The following is a 19,606-nucleotide window of genomic DNA, read 5'->3' as shown; positions in this document are numbered from 1 at the left end:
TTCTAGGGATTAACTAGCAGCCAATCAAGAAAGAGAATGCAAGTTAGTTTAAGGCATCCAAGGAAAAGGGAGGAGAGAGGAGGGACTCTTCTAGGGCAAGTGGGAGGATTAATGCTTTAGAGTCAGGAAAAGAAGTTGGCGTTTATATACCTTGCAAGAACAGAAAGTGTCAGCACTTACTATATGTTCAGACAAGTTTAAAATAGAGTAAAATGTTATAAATAACACTTAGGTATTAGATAATTTACAGATAGATTCATAATGAAAGCCTAAACCCTCACGAACTCTACAGTCAACATTAAGTCACCAGGAGCCCAAGTGTAGGCTATTCAGAAGGCCTCCTGAAGGGGAATTTCAGGGCATGGTCTCGTGTCCCCCAGGACATCGGAAGTGAGACTTCTAAATTGAGGTGAATCTAAAGTCAACTCAATCTTGATGCATCGTGGTGCTGACATGTGCTTTGGGCAAGCAGGAAATTCATTCTGAAGTAGAACAGAAAAGCCCCCCCAAAAACTAACTTGAGGTTTCTTAAGAAATAGATTTCACTCAGCAGAAAATGGTATCTTCCAAAGGTTTCTGCTGGCTGTTGGGGAGGGGTTGTTCCTTAAACATTTCTAAATAAGGAAACGATAAAACTGAAAATGCAAGACTACCCCGGGGGATAAAAAGCAGTTATTTCAGAGGAAGAGGACTCTAATTACAAGGACAAGAGAGAAGAAAAGGCAGGGTGGGGGCAATGTCTAGGAGGGGCAGGAACAACAGCAAGAACAAACTACTGACACAGGATAAGAAGTATCAGAAAACTACACAGAAGGAGTAACAGGCAGGTATGGAAGTCACACTGCTGTACTTGCTGTATCATCATGAATGCTTCTGGCTGCAAGCAACAGAAAACCCACAATGCATATTTTTTTATTTCTCTTTCTCATGTAACAAGAAGTGTGGAGATGGCTCTTGCTGGTGTCAGTTCAGCAGCTCAGTGATGTCAGGGTTTACATCTCTGTGATTCAAGCCCGTTCCTCATGGCTATAAGATGGATGCTGCACAGCCACCCCTAACTGGAAGGTGCCAGGAGAAAGGGGTCGGAAACAGGGGTTACCAGGCAGCCAACTCTCTACCACAATAACATGAAACCTGTGAGCAAACTGGGCTCTTCCGAAAGGGGAGAGCCTGTAAAATGGGTGGGTGCTGAGTTCCTCCAAATGGAACCTAAGCTCCATTTCTAGGGAAACATGTAAATTCCCACACCACATTAGTATTGGCAGAAGGACAAAACACCTATTCCAAACTTTTGTGTGTTTCATTGCATTGACCAAGAAACTAACTACAGAACCCTCTTTCCAAAAAAAGTTCAGACGTTCTAAATGTAGTGAGGAGAGAACGTGAATTGGAACTGCTATAAAACACAAACAAGTTCAAAAAATCGTATTTATTTACAAAGGAACAGAGGAAATAAAGTGGTAAGCGTACATATTTACATAGCAAGTGTAGGCAAAACTTATCAAGAAGATTCTTTAAATACTTCTACAATCTAGCATTTAACGGTCAAAATCAGCTTCTAATTCTTTTATCACCTCAGGAAGATTTTTCAGGAGGTTCAATCTATGATTCAAAGTATGACTATCTTAATGAACAAATTACAATTTTATATTCTTTGAAAATCTCCAAGTTGCTGGAGGCCAAGTAAACCAGATCACTACCAATTTTTTTTTTTTTTTTTTGCGGTACGCGGGCCTCTCACTGCTGTGGCCTCTCCCACTGCGGAGCACAGGCTCCGGACGCGCAGGCCCAGCGGCCACGGCCCACGGGCCCAGCAGCTCCGCAGCATGTGGGATCCTCCCAGACTGGGGCACAAACCCGCATCCCCTGCATCGGCAGACAGACTTCCAACCACTGCGCCACCAGGGAAGCCCCAGTCACTACCAATTTTTAAAAGATTCAAAGGCTCTTAAGTTAGAAAGTCATAACTGCTTTAAGAAATTGTTATTAAAAATCCAAATGTACTATCATCTGTTGAGTAGTACAATACAGACTTAGTTTACATTTTCTTAATCCATTAAATGGCATCTGTCACCTTATAATGAGACCTTACTGTTCTCTAATGAGAAACATTAAATTATTTACTATTTAGCTCTTAGGAGAATCACTCAAAGTATACATTCAGCTTTTAATAACATTAACATACATGGGAAAAAAAAAAAGATCCATTTCCCTAACTACCATCAGTAGCCAGTTAACTGCTGGATCTTCTAAAACCAGAGACAGGTATTCTTAAGAGTCAAGATCCTTCAGACCTTTGCACTAATATACCTCAGTGTATAGACTACATTTAACTTCCTTAACAGGAGGTGAGATCCTTTCACATGTAGGGATAAGTATGCTGGCATACTTCTGCAATCCTGCCTTGTAGGTGCAGACACAAGCCCTGTAGCTCGTGGCTTGGGCTATACCTGCTGTGTTTGTCAGTTCTTCCTTTAGTTCAATGTCCTTCTGACTGTGAAATATGGTGTCCAAACTGAAATGAAGCAAATATTTAACACAGAAACTATTCTGATGTAAAAAAAAGAATGGCAACACAAACACCAAATAACCCTTTGAGGCTTAACTCATTCAACAGTAGGTAATTGTTTAAGAGTGGGTTACATGTCAGGCACTGTGCTCAGTCAGGGCTGAGGACATGAAAGTGAGCAGGACAGTCACAGCTGCACAGACTGAGCTCTCCATAGACTACAATTTGAGTCTCTATGTGCCCATCCCTAAGCAAGGTGCTATAAAATTTACAAAAAGAGATGGCTCTTTCTCTAAGATGCTTGTAGTTGGCTGGAAAGAAAATGTGAAAAGAACAGTGAACAGTGTAAGACAAACCAGTAATACCTCCTTGATCCACTATCACTGGGAAACTATGTGTTCCACCTAAGTGAATTTCTGAGATAACTGATGGTTTTCAAATATCCTAGAATTTTAATAAACCAAGTTCTATTCACTGCTCTGCCACTTAGATGTCAGATGTCAGATCACTTAACCACTTTCACGCTCATTTTCCTCATGTGTAAAAGAGGGAATATTGGCAACCCAAGGACCATCAACGGATCATTGGATTGACAAGATGTGGTACACACACACACACACACACACACACACACACACAGGAATATTACTCAGCCATAAAAAAGAATGAGATATTGCCATTTGCAGCAACATGGATGGACCTATAGCATATTATGCCTAGCAAAATAAGCCAGACAGAGAAACACAAATACTGTATGATGTCACTTATATGTGGAATCTAAAAACAAAACAAAACAAAAAGAATGTATATGCAAGACAGAAACAGACTCACAGATATAGAAAACAAACTTGTGGTTACCAAAGGAGAGAGGGAAGTGGGGAGGGACAAATAGGGGTATGGGATTAACAAACTATTATATATAAAATAGATAAGCAACAAGGATATACTGTATAGCACAGGGAATTACAGCCACTATCTTGTAATAACCTATAATAGAGTATAAACTGCAAAAATACTGCATCACTATGGTGTACACCTGAAACTAATATAATACTGTAAATCAGCTATACTTCGATAGAAAAAAATATTGCTGCAAAGGTCAAATGAGATGAGTAAAAAGAGTACTTTGCCAGTTACAAATTTCTATGCAAATGTTGAACACTTAGACACATTTGCAATTTTAATTGTAACAGTTCTAAAGTAAACTATATACTTTTTTGCCTTCGTAGAGTTAAGAATATAATCTTCTGAGTCAACATGATAAGCATCAGCTATTGTACAGGCACAACGGTAACTTAGAAACCACACACGCGCTGAAACTGAGTAGAACGATTTTCCCCTGCTCTGTTGTGCTCTTTGAGTTGCCATCTGCTTTTTAGTTTTTCCATCTCCTTTGCTGTCTGACTGATGTTCGCCACTCTAAAGCCACCCACTGGACTGTATATACTGTCCATCTTTCACTCTCCTCTCATTCCTAAGGCTTATTCTTATTTACTACCTCAACTAGTTTATGAGATGGAAAACCACCCCCCAAATTTGGATTGTATCTAAACCAAAGAAAAGACACTTCAAGAAAGAAGCAATCGTAAGGGTCAAGGGTTGAAATATATTATGAGTTTTTTTAAGTATCCAATGAGCATGGTCATTGAAGTAATTATGACCTCATCTGCTTTGTTAAAAGCACAGTTAATGTCCTATTTATCTAAATAATCCAATCTTCATATTTGACCGGAAAAAATATTGGGAATATTCACATTTAAATATGGTTAGGTTGAATCTATCACACCATTTTTCTCTGGTCCTCTCAAAGTTTCAGACACCCAGTTCATACTGCAGACAGCAATGTCAAGTTAGTACGTGCCCAGGATAAACCATTATAAACTTATGCACAAGTATTTTTCAAATCAAGTGTCTCACCTCAAAAAAACTTCATAGTATGCTAAAAGCTAAAAAATGAACGTGAAAGCCAACACAAACAACAGAAACATTAGCAGCACACAGCATCAACAATTTTAAGCCCATTCTGCATAATTAATTCCTTCAAGGAACTTGAAGGCAAAGATACATCATGAACAATACGCATTAGAAAAACTGAAGATTTAAACTTATAATCTCACCCTTGAAGCTTCTGGACTAGAAAATGGAGAACACTCCCAGGAATTATTTTCTTCCTCAAAGGAATCTTCTTCTTGGAATGCAAATTTCTGCTTAAGTGCATGGGATATTAAAGACACTGGATCCCAAGGTGAGTCTTGTCTTTTCCTTTTATGAATGGGTCTGCCCCCAGGGGACCTTTAAAAAAAAATGGAATAATTTAAAACTTTGTGTAATTTAAGTTCCTTATTGACAAACACAGCAGAAATATAAGCATAATATATTACAATCTTCAAGAGATTGGAATGTTTTGCCTTGTAAAAAAAAACAAATCTGGAGGGCACAATGGATTAGTAATCAGAAAGCTGAGAGCCCATGTGAGGCTCTACCACAATCCATTGTAACCTGGGATTTATCAAATATCATCTTTATTTTTTATTTTCTAATTTTCCAGTCGGTAGAAAAATTTAAAGAAATATTTAAGAACTTTTAAAAGGACTATGGAGTTCAAGAAAAGAAAAACATCAGGCTAACTGTTCATTCATTCATTCAATCTTAATGCCCCCTATTTTACCAGGCTCTATGTTACGCTTCAGGGGTAGAGCAGTATCCTACTTCCACAGAACACTCTGGTGGCAGGACAGTGTTACACCAAAACAAGTAAGCAAGAACATTTTGGACAGCAATTATCCAGTGCTGTGGATAAAATAAAAGAGGGAAATGTGATAGTGGCTAGGCTGAAAGCACTTTCAATGAGATGATGAGGAAAAGCCTCTTAAAGGAGGTGCCATTCTCTTTAAGGAAATGACAAGCAGTCAATTTTAGTGTAAACATCCAGTGGATGCATCGCAAGGAGGTTGGGACCTGTGAGAAAAGAATAAAGAAAATCAGGTACAGCTGGACTGCAGCTAAGTAAGATGGGAAGTAGGACGTGAGGTCAGAGAGATAACGGCTGAATCCTAGAGAGACTTCCAAGCCACAGCAAGGTGTCAAGATTTCATTCTAAGCGCAATAGAAAACCACCAAAGGATTTTAAGCAGCGGAATGGTATGATCTGACTTCAATTTTTAAAGGTCACTCTGGTTACTATATGAAGAACAGATAAGGAGGCAAGAATAAAAAGAGAGACCAGGTTGGAGGCAACTGCAAAAGTCCAAGCTATATAAGATAGTGGCAAGAGGCTTCCCTGGTGGCACGGTGGTTGAGAGTCCGCCTGCTGATGCAGGGGACACGGGTTCGTGCCCCGGTCCAGGAGGATCCCACATGCCGCAGAGCGGCTGTGTCTGTGAGCCATGGCCACTGAGCCTGCACATCCAGAGTCTGTGCTCCGCAACGGGAGAGGCCACAACAGTGAGAGGCCCACGTACCGCAAAAAAAAGATAGTGGCAGGACTTCCCTCGTGGTCCAGTGGTTAAGACTTCGCCTTCCAATGCAGGGGGTGTGGGTTCAGTCCCTGGTCGCGGAGCTAAAATCCCACATGCCTCCTGGCCAATACACCAAAATATAAAACAGAAGCAATATTGTAACAAATTCAATAAAGACTTAAAAAAAAAAAGGTCCACATCAAAAAAAAAAAAAAAAGATGGTGGCTTAGATTGAAAGGTGGCAGTGAGGACCACTGAGGGTACATAAATTTGAGCTGTATGCTGACGGAAAGGATGTGGGATAGAAAGGAAATGAAAAAACAGGATGATTTCCAGATGTCTGGACTGAGGGTGATATTGTTGCCATTTGCTGAGAAGCAAAAGACTTGGGGGAAGAACAAGTTTTCAAGGTAGAGGACGGAACAGGTAGGAAGGAAGAGTTCTGTTTTGGACATGTGAAGCATGAGGTACCTGTGAGACAGGCAAATGAAGATGTGAAGTAGGCATGGGGCTCAGAGAAGAGGTCAGGGCTAGAAAAATAAATGTGGGCATCATTAGCATTTAGCTGGTATCTAAAGCCTAGGACTAGATGAGATCACCCAAGGAAACAATGTGGGTGGAGAGAAGAAGGGGGCTGAGGGCTGAGCCTTGAACATGCCAACATTCAGAGACCAGGCCCAGAAGAAAGAATCAGCAAAGAAATAAGAGGTGGACAATGAGGTAAGAGGAAAACCAAGCATGATTTCCTCAAGGCCAAGTGAAGAAAGTGTTCCAAGGAGGTGGGAACTGAGGACTGTATCAAACACTGCTGAGAGGTCAAGTAAGAAGAGCAATGAGAATTGACCACTGGATTTAGCAACATGGAGTCACTGGAGACCTTGAAATAACAGTTTTCAATGGAGTGATGGGAACAGACACCATATTACAGTGACTAGAAGGCAGTGAGAAATGGAAACAAACTATAAACAACACCAAGAATTTATACCAGACAGGGAACAGAGAAACTATAATAGCTGAGGGTATACATGTTTTGAAGATGGGAAATGCTCAAGTGTGAAGAGAAGAATAAAGATGGAAAATTTGATGGTGCAGAAGACAGAAGAGAGAATTTTAAGTGAAATGCTTAGAGAGAAGGGGAACCAGCGACCAAGGGGAGAGCATGGACATGATCAAGGATGCTTCATTTGCAATAACAAAATGGAAGGCAGAGAACATGGGGAGTAAATTTGTAAATGTAAAGATGTGGGAAGTCTCGTCGGATTTAGCAGTAATGTATGAAACAAGATCAGTTGTTAGAAAAATGAGAGAATAGAGGGGTGGAGGGTGGAGTCTACTGGCGTTTCAGTCATTTCTCCAGTGATGGTAACAGCCACAGAGTCATCATTTTACACTGACTGTGCCCGACGATACCAGTAAGAGATCTAGTTGGGATTAAACGGGTACCTACAACCGTAAGATTTTTCTCTGTACTAGCTGCCTCATACAAGGATCAATCGTAACCTCATTGATAATGAAATGACTTATCTGTCCTAACACTATTACATAGAAAATACATTTATTTTCTCAGCAAAACTTCATTGAGGAATTTCCAGGTGAACATGGCAGATCTCTGTGAAAGCCTACTAAAATGACAGCAAAGAAATGAAAAAGATGTACACCCACAAAGACAAAGAGATTGCGAGAGGAAAGAGTAGATAAGAATTGCAACAAAATGTTGAAAGCTGGAAAGCTGATGACAGTGAAGAGAACGGGAGGTAAGCTGCCTTCCTGAAAACAGACGGATTGAGGAAAAGTCCACATATGGAATGATATGCTCCTCCCTTGCCCTTTCCCCACTCAACTCTCAAACTACCTAGCTTGCACCACCTGTGAAATCCCCAACTCTTCTGACCAAGGAGAATGAAAAACTTTCTAGAAAAACTCTCTAGTCCCAAAGAAAAGACATACAGCTACTGAAATATGGGATCTGGCTAACAAAATGGCAAGGTCCTCTCCTCAGTCACTAAATTGTGAAGCCCACCAGCTGGCAATCCCACCTCACATAAAGAAACTTCAATCAGCTTTTCCGTACCTCACTTTTAAATATAAATGCATAGCTGTAAATCACCAGATACTTAAATAAGGCTCCAAAACTATAAATGGAGACCAAAATCAATAAGAGGAAAAGGAACTCAGGAAAAATGAACATAATTCAAGAGCAGAAGAAAACTAAGAATAAAACTGTAGTTAATATTTTCAGTAGCATAAGACACACAAAGGCAAGAAGACATAAAAAAGGAGCACTCAAAGAAAAAGAAATGGGTCTCACAAATTAAAAATATGATGATGGGGGAAATTCCCTGGCAGTTCAGTGGTTAGAACTCCACACTTTCACTGTCGAGGGCTTGGTTCAATCCCTGGTCAGGGAACTAGAATCTCACAAGCTGCACAGTTCCCCACACCCCACCCCACACCCCCAAAAAACAAGTGATGACAGGAAAAACAATAGAAGAGTTAGAATTTTCTCAAAAAGTACAACAAAAAAAAGCAAACAGAAGAAAACAATAAAGGAAAGATATGAAGATAAGGCAAATAATTCTGGCATTCAAACTTCTAATAGGCTTTCCAAGAAAAGAGAACAGAAGGAAAGAATAGGAGAAAATTATCAGAGAAATGTTATAAGAAATTTCCAAAAATAAAGGACATAAAACTCTAAACTGATTGAGTTCAATCAATAAGTGAACTCAGCATAAGGAACTTAAAAAGAAGTAAATGCTCAGCACAAGAAACTTAAAAAGAAATCTCCAGGGCACATCACCATGAAATTTAAGAACACCAGGACCAAAGAAAAGATCTTAAATGCTTCAAGAATGAAGAAACAGGGGCTTCCCTGGTGGCGCAGTGGTCAAGAGTCCGCCTGCTGATGCAGGGGACACGGGTTCGTGCCCCAGTCTGGGAATATCCCACATGCTGCGGAGCAGCTGGGCCCATAAGCCATGGCCACTGAGCCTGTGCGTCCAGAGTCTGTGCTCCGCAATGGGAGAGGCCACAACAGTGAGAGGCCTGCATACCGCAAGAAAAAAAAAAAAAATGAAGAAACAGGTTTCATACGTGGCATCAGGAATCAAAACGACATTAACCTCTCAACAAGAACACTAGAAACCGATGGAAAAATGTCTTCAAAATTCTGAGGAAAAATGATTTTCTGTCAATTATATACCCAGCCAAACTAGCAATTAAGTGTGAGAATAAAAGAAAAAGAAATTCAGATATACAAGGTCTTAAATCTACCTTTCATGCACTCCTCAGGAAGCTGCAGGAAGAAGATATGACACCCAGGAAATGGGTGACGTGACACAGGACAACGAGAATGCCCATGATGACGAAGGAAATTCTTAGGATGACAATGTAGGAAGTTTAGAGCAACAGGTGAGATTAGAACAGGACAGAGGGCTCCGTGAGGGGATTTCCGGGGTGGGGGGGATTCAAGGAGGCAATTATTAACTTCAATAAAAAATAAAATTAGTAACAAACAAAATGTAGTCATAGTATATGAAATGGCTTACCTGTGAATGTTTACTGTTATAGTAAGGATATAAATTCTGAACACGGATTTAAGGAAAGACTGTGACTTAACCATATCGGGAAGATGTAATAAGAAGTGTGTGTGCATGTGTGTTACGGGGTAGAATGTCTAAGAGAACGTATTCCAGATTTTTAACAATTGCAAGTAAATATAACTAAAATATCAAGAAATAGCAAAAATAGTACGTTGTTTCAAAAATATGGAGATAGGACACTAGAACAAAGAGTCACAAAAAACTGAAAATGATTCTCTCTCGAGGGGTATTTGGGGTAAAGAGGAATCAGAGAAGACTTATATATGTTTACTTTGATAAATATAATAATTTCTTTAAACACCATTGATAAAATTTGGGTTCATTTCTCAAATTATGACAACATACCTTTCAATAGCACGTAGCTTAACCTTATTCACATCCTTCAGAACATCCAACATGTTTGGAACATCTTTATGGTTTTTTGAATGATGACTAAAATTGGTTTTCCTAGTATCTGGGTGCTGTTTTTTCACTTCAGTTGCTGAATTATCTGATGCACAAATATTATTAGAGGCTGTTTGCACGAGAGGAGAACATGGAGGCCGTAGAGAAGAAACCTGAGGAGGCGGTGGTGGAGGAGGAGGAGAGGGAAACACTGAACTTGAAAACGAATCTGGTTCGACACTCAGTTGAGTAGTCCCTGATGATGGCATGTGTCCCAAACCACTAGGCCTGTCGTTCTTCAAGTCCAAGGAGCCTAAAGAAAATGTGGTCTGTTGAAAAACCATGCAAAATTTTCTCCAATATAACACGTAACACTAATTAGAATCAAAACAGGAACAATTCTGTAATGCTACTAAAATAATGATACTGTGGCCAGGAAGGTGAAGCAATCCCATCTGCTTAGTAATTTCTGAAAGAGTCAAGCAAACAGTAAATTCATTTTTAATCCAATTAGGATTCTCTGTGTAGGGGAAGGGGGAGAATGCATTTTAAAGAGAAAATTAAAAGTGCTTTTTTTCACATACAATCTGAATTTCATCCTCTATTTACAAAAGCTAAAACATGATCAACAACTTGTGGCTAGAAACATGCAAACTGATATATTCACTCTAATGATGACATTGTAGAAACACCCAGGCATATATTTTCTAGGCAGGAACCTACGACGGGTACCAAATACTTAACTTTTTCACAACAGATTTGCTCCTAAAATCATGTGTAACACGACTGCTTTAAAAAAAGTGTATATATCATACCTCATTTATTACCCAGTACTATATATAATATTTAATATAAATTATAAATATACAATACTATATAAGTATTATGTTATACACAAATTATATATGTGTTTATATGGATGTTTTTATATACATACAGATAGTGTGTGTGTATGTATATTATTTAAAGCAAGTCACATCTCTAAAAATTTTAAAAAGAATCATCTGGAAAACAGTATTCACCTAGATTTGGTGGAAGTATAGCAGCAATAACTTCAAACTACAAATATATATATATGAAGCCTCAAATCTATACTCTTGTCTCAAATTAATGCATCCCTCCGCTTAAATGTCCAACACTTTTCTACGGAGTTAGAAAAGCTTACAGTCAGCCCTCCATATCCTCAGGCTCTACATATGCAGATTCAACCAACCGCAGATCAAAAATATGAATTAAAAAAAAAAAAAACTCCAGAAAAGTTCCAAAAAGCAAAACTTGATCCTCCATGCACTGACAACCATTTACAAAGCATTTCCATTATATTTATAACTACTTGCATTTTATTAGGTATTATAAGTAATCTAGAGATGATTTAAAGTATATGGGAGGATGGACGATGTGTATAGGTTATATGTAAATATGCCATTTTATATAAGGGACTTAAGCATCCTAAGATTTTGGTGTCCACAGGGGTCCTAGAACCAACACCCCACGGATGCCAAGGGACAACTGTACTTAGAAAACAGGCTTTTAAATACAAAACTACAATCTTCGGCAGCATAGCTAGCTCTTCTTTAAACCAAAGCCATCCCTGTCACTACAAATGCATCTTAATTTATTCTCAATAAACATCAGAGGTAACACATATATACACCCAACATCGTTTCATATTTAATGTCATTCATAAGATACATTAGCAGCAAACATTCTTTTCTTACTCAGAACCACACTGACTGAAATACTAAATGAGTATCATCCAACTGAAATAAAAATCCAGCGTTACTCACCAGAATTTGTACTGTTTCTCAGTTCTTGCCTTCCCACAATTGCAGCAATCTGAGAGCGAAGAAAAGCTAGCTCATCTTCAAGGGCAGCTATTTTTTTAATTGCAGCTTCACTTTCAGGCCAATCACTTTTTGTTGGTTTGTTATGCCTTAGAGCAGGTGTCAATGGATCTTCAACTAGTTGCAAAGGATGGAAAGAAGCAGTTTTCTCCCCTTCTTCATTTTTCCATATACTATTTCTGTAGGTGGAAGGAAAAAATGGAAAGAGAGAGAGAAGGAGGAAGAAAAATTTTCTAGAAATAAATTCTTTCAGTTAAAGAATAAAGATACCAAAACAAAACCAGAATAGCTCTCTTTACCCTATAATGGTCTCTAGACTCACTGAGGACAAACAACATCTTATGTAACTTTATATTCTCAGTACCCAGAACAAATGCTGACTTTAATAGGTGACCAATAAGCGGTCAGTGAATGAAGGAACACATCTTGCTTTCAGACTGTAAACCAAAAATAATGATCCTATCTATTAACTTCAAACACAGTACAAATTGATTTATTTAGAAATAAAGTTAATTTATTTAGAAATTCTACATATTCGGAATATAAGGTCCTACAGGATTCCTTGTTATGTTGGGGTAAGTTTACCGTACTCTAATTTTTTGAAAATTTATAAACCAATTTGATATAGAATAAATTTAGCCAGTTTTTCTGAATAACTGACCGTTTTGTACTTCAGCCTGTATCTGAATACACTAACAGCTAAGTTAGTATTACCAAGCAGTAAAACATCCAAATGTTGAAATATATTTAACATCATTGCCTGGTAAACAGTAAACACTATATAAGTTTTGGCTAAATATATAAAATAAATATAGTATTTAGTATAGGAAAGAGCTTTCTCCAAAAATGAACATGGTGATTTTTATATCCTTTTAATATCATTCCTTCCTAGGCCTGGGGTGAGGATTAAATGTGCATTAAGAAAGACTAGCTAGGGGCTTCCCTGGCAGCACAGTGGTTAAGAATCTGCCTGCCAGTGCAGGGGACGTGGGTTTGAACACTGGTCTGAGAAGATCCCACATGCCGCGGAGCAACTAAGCCCGTGCGCCACAACTACCAAGTCTGCACTCTAGAGCCCATGAGCCACAACTACTGAGCCCACACACCACATCTACTGAAGCCCACATACTCTAGAGCCCGTGCTCCACAACAAGAGAAGCCACTGCAATGAGAAGCCCTCACACCACAACGAAGAGTAATCCCAGCTCATCGCAACTAGAGAAATCCCGCACACAGCAACGAAGACCCAACACAGCCAAAAATAATAAATAAAAATAAAATACATTAAAAAAAAAGAAAAAACTGGCTAAAAATGAGAAAACACCAGTCATCCCTATTAGGAAGACATTAGCAGGACACAGCGCAGTACAGAGGTAGACAAATAAAAAGGCTCGATCAGTCTGAACATACTTCACCATGTGGAAGAATTCAGATTATAGCCCACACCCCACTTTCCAAGATAAGTAGAAAAATTACCGAAATCTGAGATAACTGGCTTCTTCATCATTCGTCACATACAAAACGTCAGCAAAAGATGGAACTACAGATCCACAGTTAGCTGGGTCCACAGAGTTCAAGAGTGGGATCAGCTAAAGGAAAAAAGAAAGTCAGGGAGTCGGGGAAAGACACATGCCCGTGGAAACTATTTGTGTAAATTAAAAATCCACAAGAGTGAAAAGGAAAAAGGATATGCAATAGAAAAACATACACCTATTAGCGAGAAAAAAAACTGAGGAAAGTAATTATTCTAAAGTCTACACATGTGGCAATATTCTCTCCCTTAGTGAATGTCATCCAACATAAAACACAAACTAGAAGAATAAAATAAGCTACTCAGCGGTTGCTTCGCATCTGCCAATCTTTGGATATAATTACTTAAAAAAATAAAGACAAAGACACACGTGAAATGACTTGTTTCCAGGATAAACTAAAGGTTTTTTGGCTTGCAGGAAACATTTCTTCTTTTGTTCTACCCTATGTCCCTAGGAGTACCTGGGATAATTTTACACATGGTACTTAAACAATGCATGTTGACTGACTTACCTCAAAATTAGGCCTGGGACAAGGTTCTAAAGGAAGAATTTTCCCAATAATACGAACAATACTCCGAGCTGATCCATAGTCTTTATTTTCCCAAATCTGCAAAACCTATTTAAACATAAAGCATTGTTTAAAAAGTAGTACCCTATTGAGCATGTTTATATTGATATTATTTATGGAAAAAATGTAAAATATGCAATAACATTTATTTTTAAAAAGAAAATATAGAATGGCATACTTCTAAAGTATTTTCTTCAAAGAATTAAACTTTATTCATATCTGTCTTTAAAAACGTGGGAAGCAGGGGGATGGGAGTTAACATATACAGATTCCAGGAAGAAAGATCTTTTGAGAAAGCACCACAAATTCATTCTGTTTTATTTCTGATAATGGCCAAATATCTTGGGGAACTTTATTCAGAAAAATTGTCTCCCCTCCTCCCAGCTAAAAATCCCATCTTTGGGCCCAATGAAAAATGGACAATTTCAATTTTTCAAGCAGTGAAGTAATACAGAGTATATTCATGTAATTTCCTTTAAAGGAGGAATAAAAAGGGGAATAAATGAAGCAGGCCCTAAACAGTTTAAGGATGCTTTACTTACTGTTGTACTGGCACAAAGAGACATATAGATCAATGGAGCACAACAGAGAGCCCAGAAACAAACCCACGCATGTGCAGTCAATTAATCTACGACAAAGGAGGCAAGAATACACAATGGAGAAAAGCAAGTGGTGTTGGGAAAGCTGCACAGTTACATGAAAATCAATGAAGTTAGAACACTCCCTCACACCATACGCAAAAATAAACTCAAAATGGTTTGAAGACCTAAATGTAAGACATGACACCATAAAACTAGAAGAGAACATAGGCAAAACATTCTCAGACATAAATTGTAGCAATATTTCCTTAAATCAGTCTCCTAAGGCAAAAGAAATAAAAGCAAATATAAACAAATGGGACCTAATTAAACTTAAACGCTTTTGCACAGCAAAGGAAACCATCAATAAAATGAAAAAACCTACAGAATAGGAGAAAGTATCTGCAAACTACGCAACTGACAAATGGATAATCTCCAAAATATACAAACAGCTCATACAACTCAATATCAAAATAACAAACAATCCAATCAAAAAATGGGCAGAAGACCTAAATAGACATTTCTGCAAAGACATACAGATGGCCACCAGGTACAAGAAAAGATGCTCAACAGCCCTAACTATTAGGGAAATGCAAATCAAAACAACGAGGTATCACCTCATATGGGTCAGAATGACTATCATCAAAAAGTCCACAAATAATAAATACTGAAGAGGGTGTGGGGAAAAGGGAACCCTCCTACACTGATGGTGGGAATGTAAATTGGTGCAGCCACTATGGAGTGGCTGCACTCCACAAGTGCAGTTATCATATGATCCAGCAATATCCCACTCCTGGGGAAAACTCTAATTCAAAAAGATACATGCGCCCCCAATGCCCACAGCAGCACTATTTACAATAGTCAAGACATGGAAACAACCCAAGTGCCCATCAACAGATGACTGGTTGAAGATGATGTGGCAGATATAGATATAGATGTAGATATACATACATACATACACACATACATACACACAATGGAATATTACTCAGCCATAAAAAAGAATAAAATATTGCCATTTGCAGCAACATGGATGGACCTAGAGAATATCATACTAAGTGAAATAAGTCAGACAGAGAAAGACAAATATTATCACTTATATGGGGACTCTAAATAATACTACAAATGAATCTATAAACAAAACAGAGAAACAGACTCACAGACGTAGAAAACAAACTTATGGCTGCCAAAGGGGAAAGGGAAGGGGGGGTTATATTAGGAGTATGAGACTAACAGATACAAACTACTGTGTGTAAGATAGAAAAGCAACAAGAATCTACTGCATAGCACAGGGAACTATATCAGTATCTTGTAATAACCTATAATGGACAATAATCTGAAATATTATATAACTGATCACTTTGCTGTACAGCTAAAACTACACAATAGTGTAAATCAGCTATATTTCAATTTTTAAAAAGAGAAAAAAAAGAATGCTTTACTTACAGTGGAATACATTTTCTAGTAGTCAGTTCTTAAGATAACAGAAATGAAATGTGCTTCTATAACTCAAATAATAACTTTGTTCTTTAGCTTGGAGTTTCCCCTATTAGTGTAAACTATTCCCACAGGAAACCTCCCCCTAAATATGACATAACGTTTGTTCTTTTGGAAGTGATTTCAACACAAAGGAGGCATTTTCTCTCTTCAAAAAGCATTAAAAATTGGACTTTTCATTTTTCCTGAGATCCCATAAGGAAAACGAAGTTTATTATAAGCCACAGATACAGAGGTAGCATCCTATCAGCATCCTCATGGAAACATCCAGTAAGCAGATGGATACACAGTTCTAGAACTTAGGAGACAATCTGCATTAGAAAGATGGATTTGGGAATCATCAGCATACAGAATACATGACAGGTAAAAATCGAAGCCATAGGACTAGTTGAGAAAAACTGGGGCTAGAGAGAATGATTTGAAAGTCATCAGCTCATAGAATCTTCTGCACAAAGTCATGCCATTCCTCTGCTTTTAAATGGCAAGCGTTCTGAATTTATCTGATCATATCCAAGCACCCGGCTCTAACCATTAAATACTGATTCCATCAGGCAGCCTCACAACCTTCCATCAATTCTGCCAGCTCAGTTGCCATAACATACTCCATGAATTGCATATTCATTCTCCAATCACTCTCAAAGGTCCTCTGCCACTTGGCCCTATTCTATCTATCCAACTTAATTTCCCACTATCCATTAACAAGAACACATGCTCTTTTGGGTTAAGCAGTTTTCCTTCAGATTGATGGCCTCTCTCAATTTCTTTTCACAAACTTTTCAAAAGAAGGATGCTGATGCCACTTCCCTTCCTCAATCATTCTTCAAACTACTACAGTTCAGCTGCCACTCTCCACCTACAGAAATCCCTAAAGGCATCAATAATCTACTGATAAGCAAATCTTCAACAATCACTCAGTCTTTGTTGTCTTTAAATCTCTCCAATTCTGAAATTCAAAATGCTTCAATAACATCCAGTGACATCCTCCATTACATGTCATCAAAGTCAAATATCAAAAGAATGTCGATCACTCCAAATCTGAATCTCTTTTCTTTCCTACATTCCAGAACCATATACCCAATTATCTGCAGGACCTTTGTATTTATATATTCCAACAGCACATATGACTTATCTCCCTACTCAAAGTAGTTTCACGTATGGAATTGTCCATTTATATTAATGGCTCCATCATTTTTCAACTTTTGTTTAAAACATTTTAATTATCCTTGTCTATTCTAATTCACAACACCAAACAGCAACAATTTGCCCATTTTCTGTAAGCCCCCCTATTATTTTTGTGTCTCTCTTATATTCAGTCCTGTATTACAGTTATCTCTATATGTTTCTTATATCTCATATTATATTTTAAGCATCATGAATACAAGAACCATGTACTGCTACTCTGCATCACCTACAGAAACAAGCATATTGTGTTAGATGTCATAGCTACTCAGTAAGTAGACAAAATTTGATTTGCTTATGCTTCTCGCACCTAAGCCAACCTCTCTCCTTAATATTTATTCTGAATTTGCTGAGCTATAACTTGCCATTCTATATCCAAGTATCAAACTTAAATTACCTTAAATAAAGCCACTAGATATTTTTTAAATATTTTATCTATGAAGGTCATGTCTATCTTTTGCTTCGGTTGTATCTTTCGTTGGCATTTGACCTATCAAATAAATGGGTTCCTGATAATCTTATCCCTTTTTTAACTCAAACTATCAAAGCTATACTAAAGGAAACTCGCCTTTGTTACACCTATAGAGAAGTAACAATTTTGCCTTGAGTGTTGACAATATAAATCATTTCTAAAATAAGACCTCAAACAAATACAACAGGTTCATTCAAATCCATTAAAAGATATTTACCTGGTTTACAGGAACACCAAAATATTCCAGCATCTCTCTTAAGATACTCAATATGAATGACATTGATGAGGCAAATACAGAAGCAAATTTAAGGAAACATTGTTTCTTGATACCTTAAGGGAAAAAAAATTAGAAAACATTATTCTTGATAAATAACTGCCGCACAAAATTGTATTAAATAATTGGAAAACTCCTTTGGTTACACATTACACCATCAACTAATCTCTCTGGCCAGCATTATTTTAATGAGAGGAGAGAAAAAGAGGAACGGGGGAATGGGGAAGGGTTGGTAAAAGAAACTTCAATTTATCAGTTAAGTTGCATTAAAAATTCATAGGATTTTTTTGAGCCTCTGAAGGGACCTGGTTAATAAATATCAATCAGCGAAATTGGAAACTTAGCAGGGAAGCCTTCAAGTTAGTTGCAACAGCGATGCGCCCTCTCTCCGAATGCTTTGGGCTGAGACTCTTAGAAGGGATGAGTTCAACCCATCCTTGAAAGCAGTCAGGGGGCCGACTCAAGGCTTTGGCAAAAGGAACGGTAGCTCTTCCTCACTAACGTATCGGAGTACCACCCACCTCCTTGCTTATTTTCAAGAACATGAACCCCAGATAGGCGACGTGACTTAGTCACCTAACTACTAAATAACAGGCCGAGACTAGCGCCCAGTCACATCACTCGCTTTGGCCCCAAGCTCCCTCGGCGTCTCTCCTAACCCAGCATGGTCGCCTGGCTTACCTTCCTCCGAAGCCCAGCCTCTCGGCAATCACGGGAACTTCAAGCAGTCGTTAAGGAACCTTGCCGCGGAATCCGCAGAGGACTAGGCCCGGCGTGCACTCGTCCTGGTCCAGGAGCGCTCAGACGTCCACACGTGTCCGCCCGTGCGCCTCGGCTTGCCTGCCACGGGCGGTGACGACGCCTCCACTGGCCCAGGGCTTGGCCCTGTAGCCCCTCTCTCGGCCGGGGTAACTCAGCTGGAAGCGCGGCCCTCCGCCCGTGCGCCACCGAACCTGTCCCTTGCCTCCACAATGGGCTCACCATTTCCGGGTCCCGCGACTAAACTTAAACTCCGCGGGCCATGACCCGTGCCCGACCTCATTGGACAAGGCTGAAGATCGTTGCTTGTGACTGGTTACGTAATGACGTCAGGTTATTTACGGTTATTTAGACTGGCTACTGAGTGTCTTCCTCCTTCAAGAGGGCGGGCCTTCAGCGAGGCAGCCAATAGAAGCCTAGAGGCACAGGTGGGCGGGGCAGGCAGCGCAGGGACGATGACGCATGCTCAAGACTCGCCTTTGGGTTTCCCGGGTGCTCCCATAATGCCGGTGTCTACAGCCCAGAGTATGGAGCCATTATGGCCCTTGGATCAGGCCCACGGTCCGGAGTTCGTGCCCCACACAGATCTTCGCAGGGAAAGTGTGTCATCCTCTACATACAGACCCGAAGTGGGGCCGCTCTCCCAAGTCCGCTTGCCGTGGAATGTCGCGATTTGTTTAATAGTTCATTCGTCTATTCAGCAAACATCTATTTTATGCTTATGCGACTAGCAGATGCTAAACGCTGTCATCGAGGAATCTGCAGCATTGCAGTACTTACAATGTTCGTTCATGAAACGCTCCAGGTTATCCAGGCTGCCAATGCTGATCTGGCCTAGCCTACAATGGTAAAGTAACCACCAAGTCCTGGCAGGTGATATCCCAATTTTCAATTCTGATCTGAGGTTACTGGCTTCATAAGAAACAACAGCTACTGGGCTTCCGTGGTGGCGC

General features: G+C 39.2%; 1 protein-coding gene across 1 annotated transcript; it reads right to left on the bottom strand.

Moving 5' to 3' along the window:
• Nucleotides 1-4,614: 4,614 nt before the first annotated feature.
• MTFR2 (mitochondrial fission regulator 2) lies at nt 4,615-17,900 on the bottom strand (the record flags this gene model as incomplete). The annotated part of the gene is made up of 6 exons (XM_082855543.1): nt 4,615-4,801; nt 9,912-10,263; nt 11,738-11,973; nt 13,271-13,383; nt 13,838-13,942; nt 17,838-17,900. 6 exons carry the CDS (start codon nt 17,898-17,900, stop codon nt 4,615-4,617), a joined length of 1,056 nt encoding a protein of 351 aa, XP_082711669.1.
• Nucleotides 17,901-19,606: the final 1,706 nt, after the last annotated feature.

The sequence above is a fragment of the Leucopleurus acutus genome (assembly GCF_964270905.1).
Source record: "Leucopleurus acutus genome assembly, chromosome: 15".
NCBI lineage: Eukaryota > Metazoa > Chordata > Mammalia > Artiodactyla > Delphinidae > Leucopleurus > Leucopleurus acutus.
Note: the sequence above shows the minus strand (reverse complement) of the source record. Positions and strands in the feature narration are given on the sequence as shown.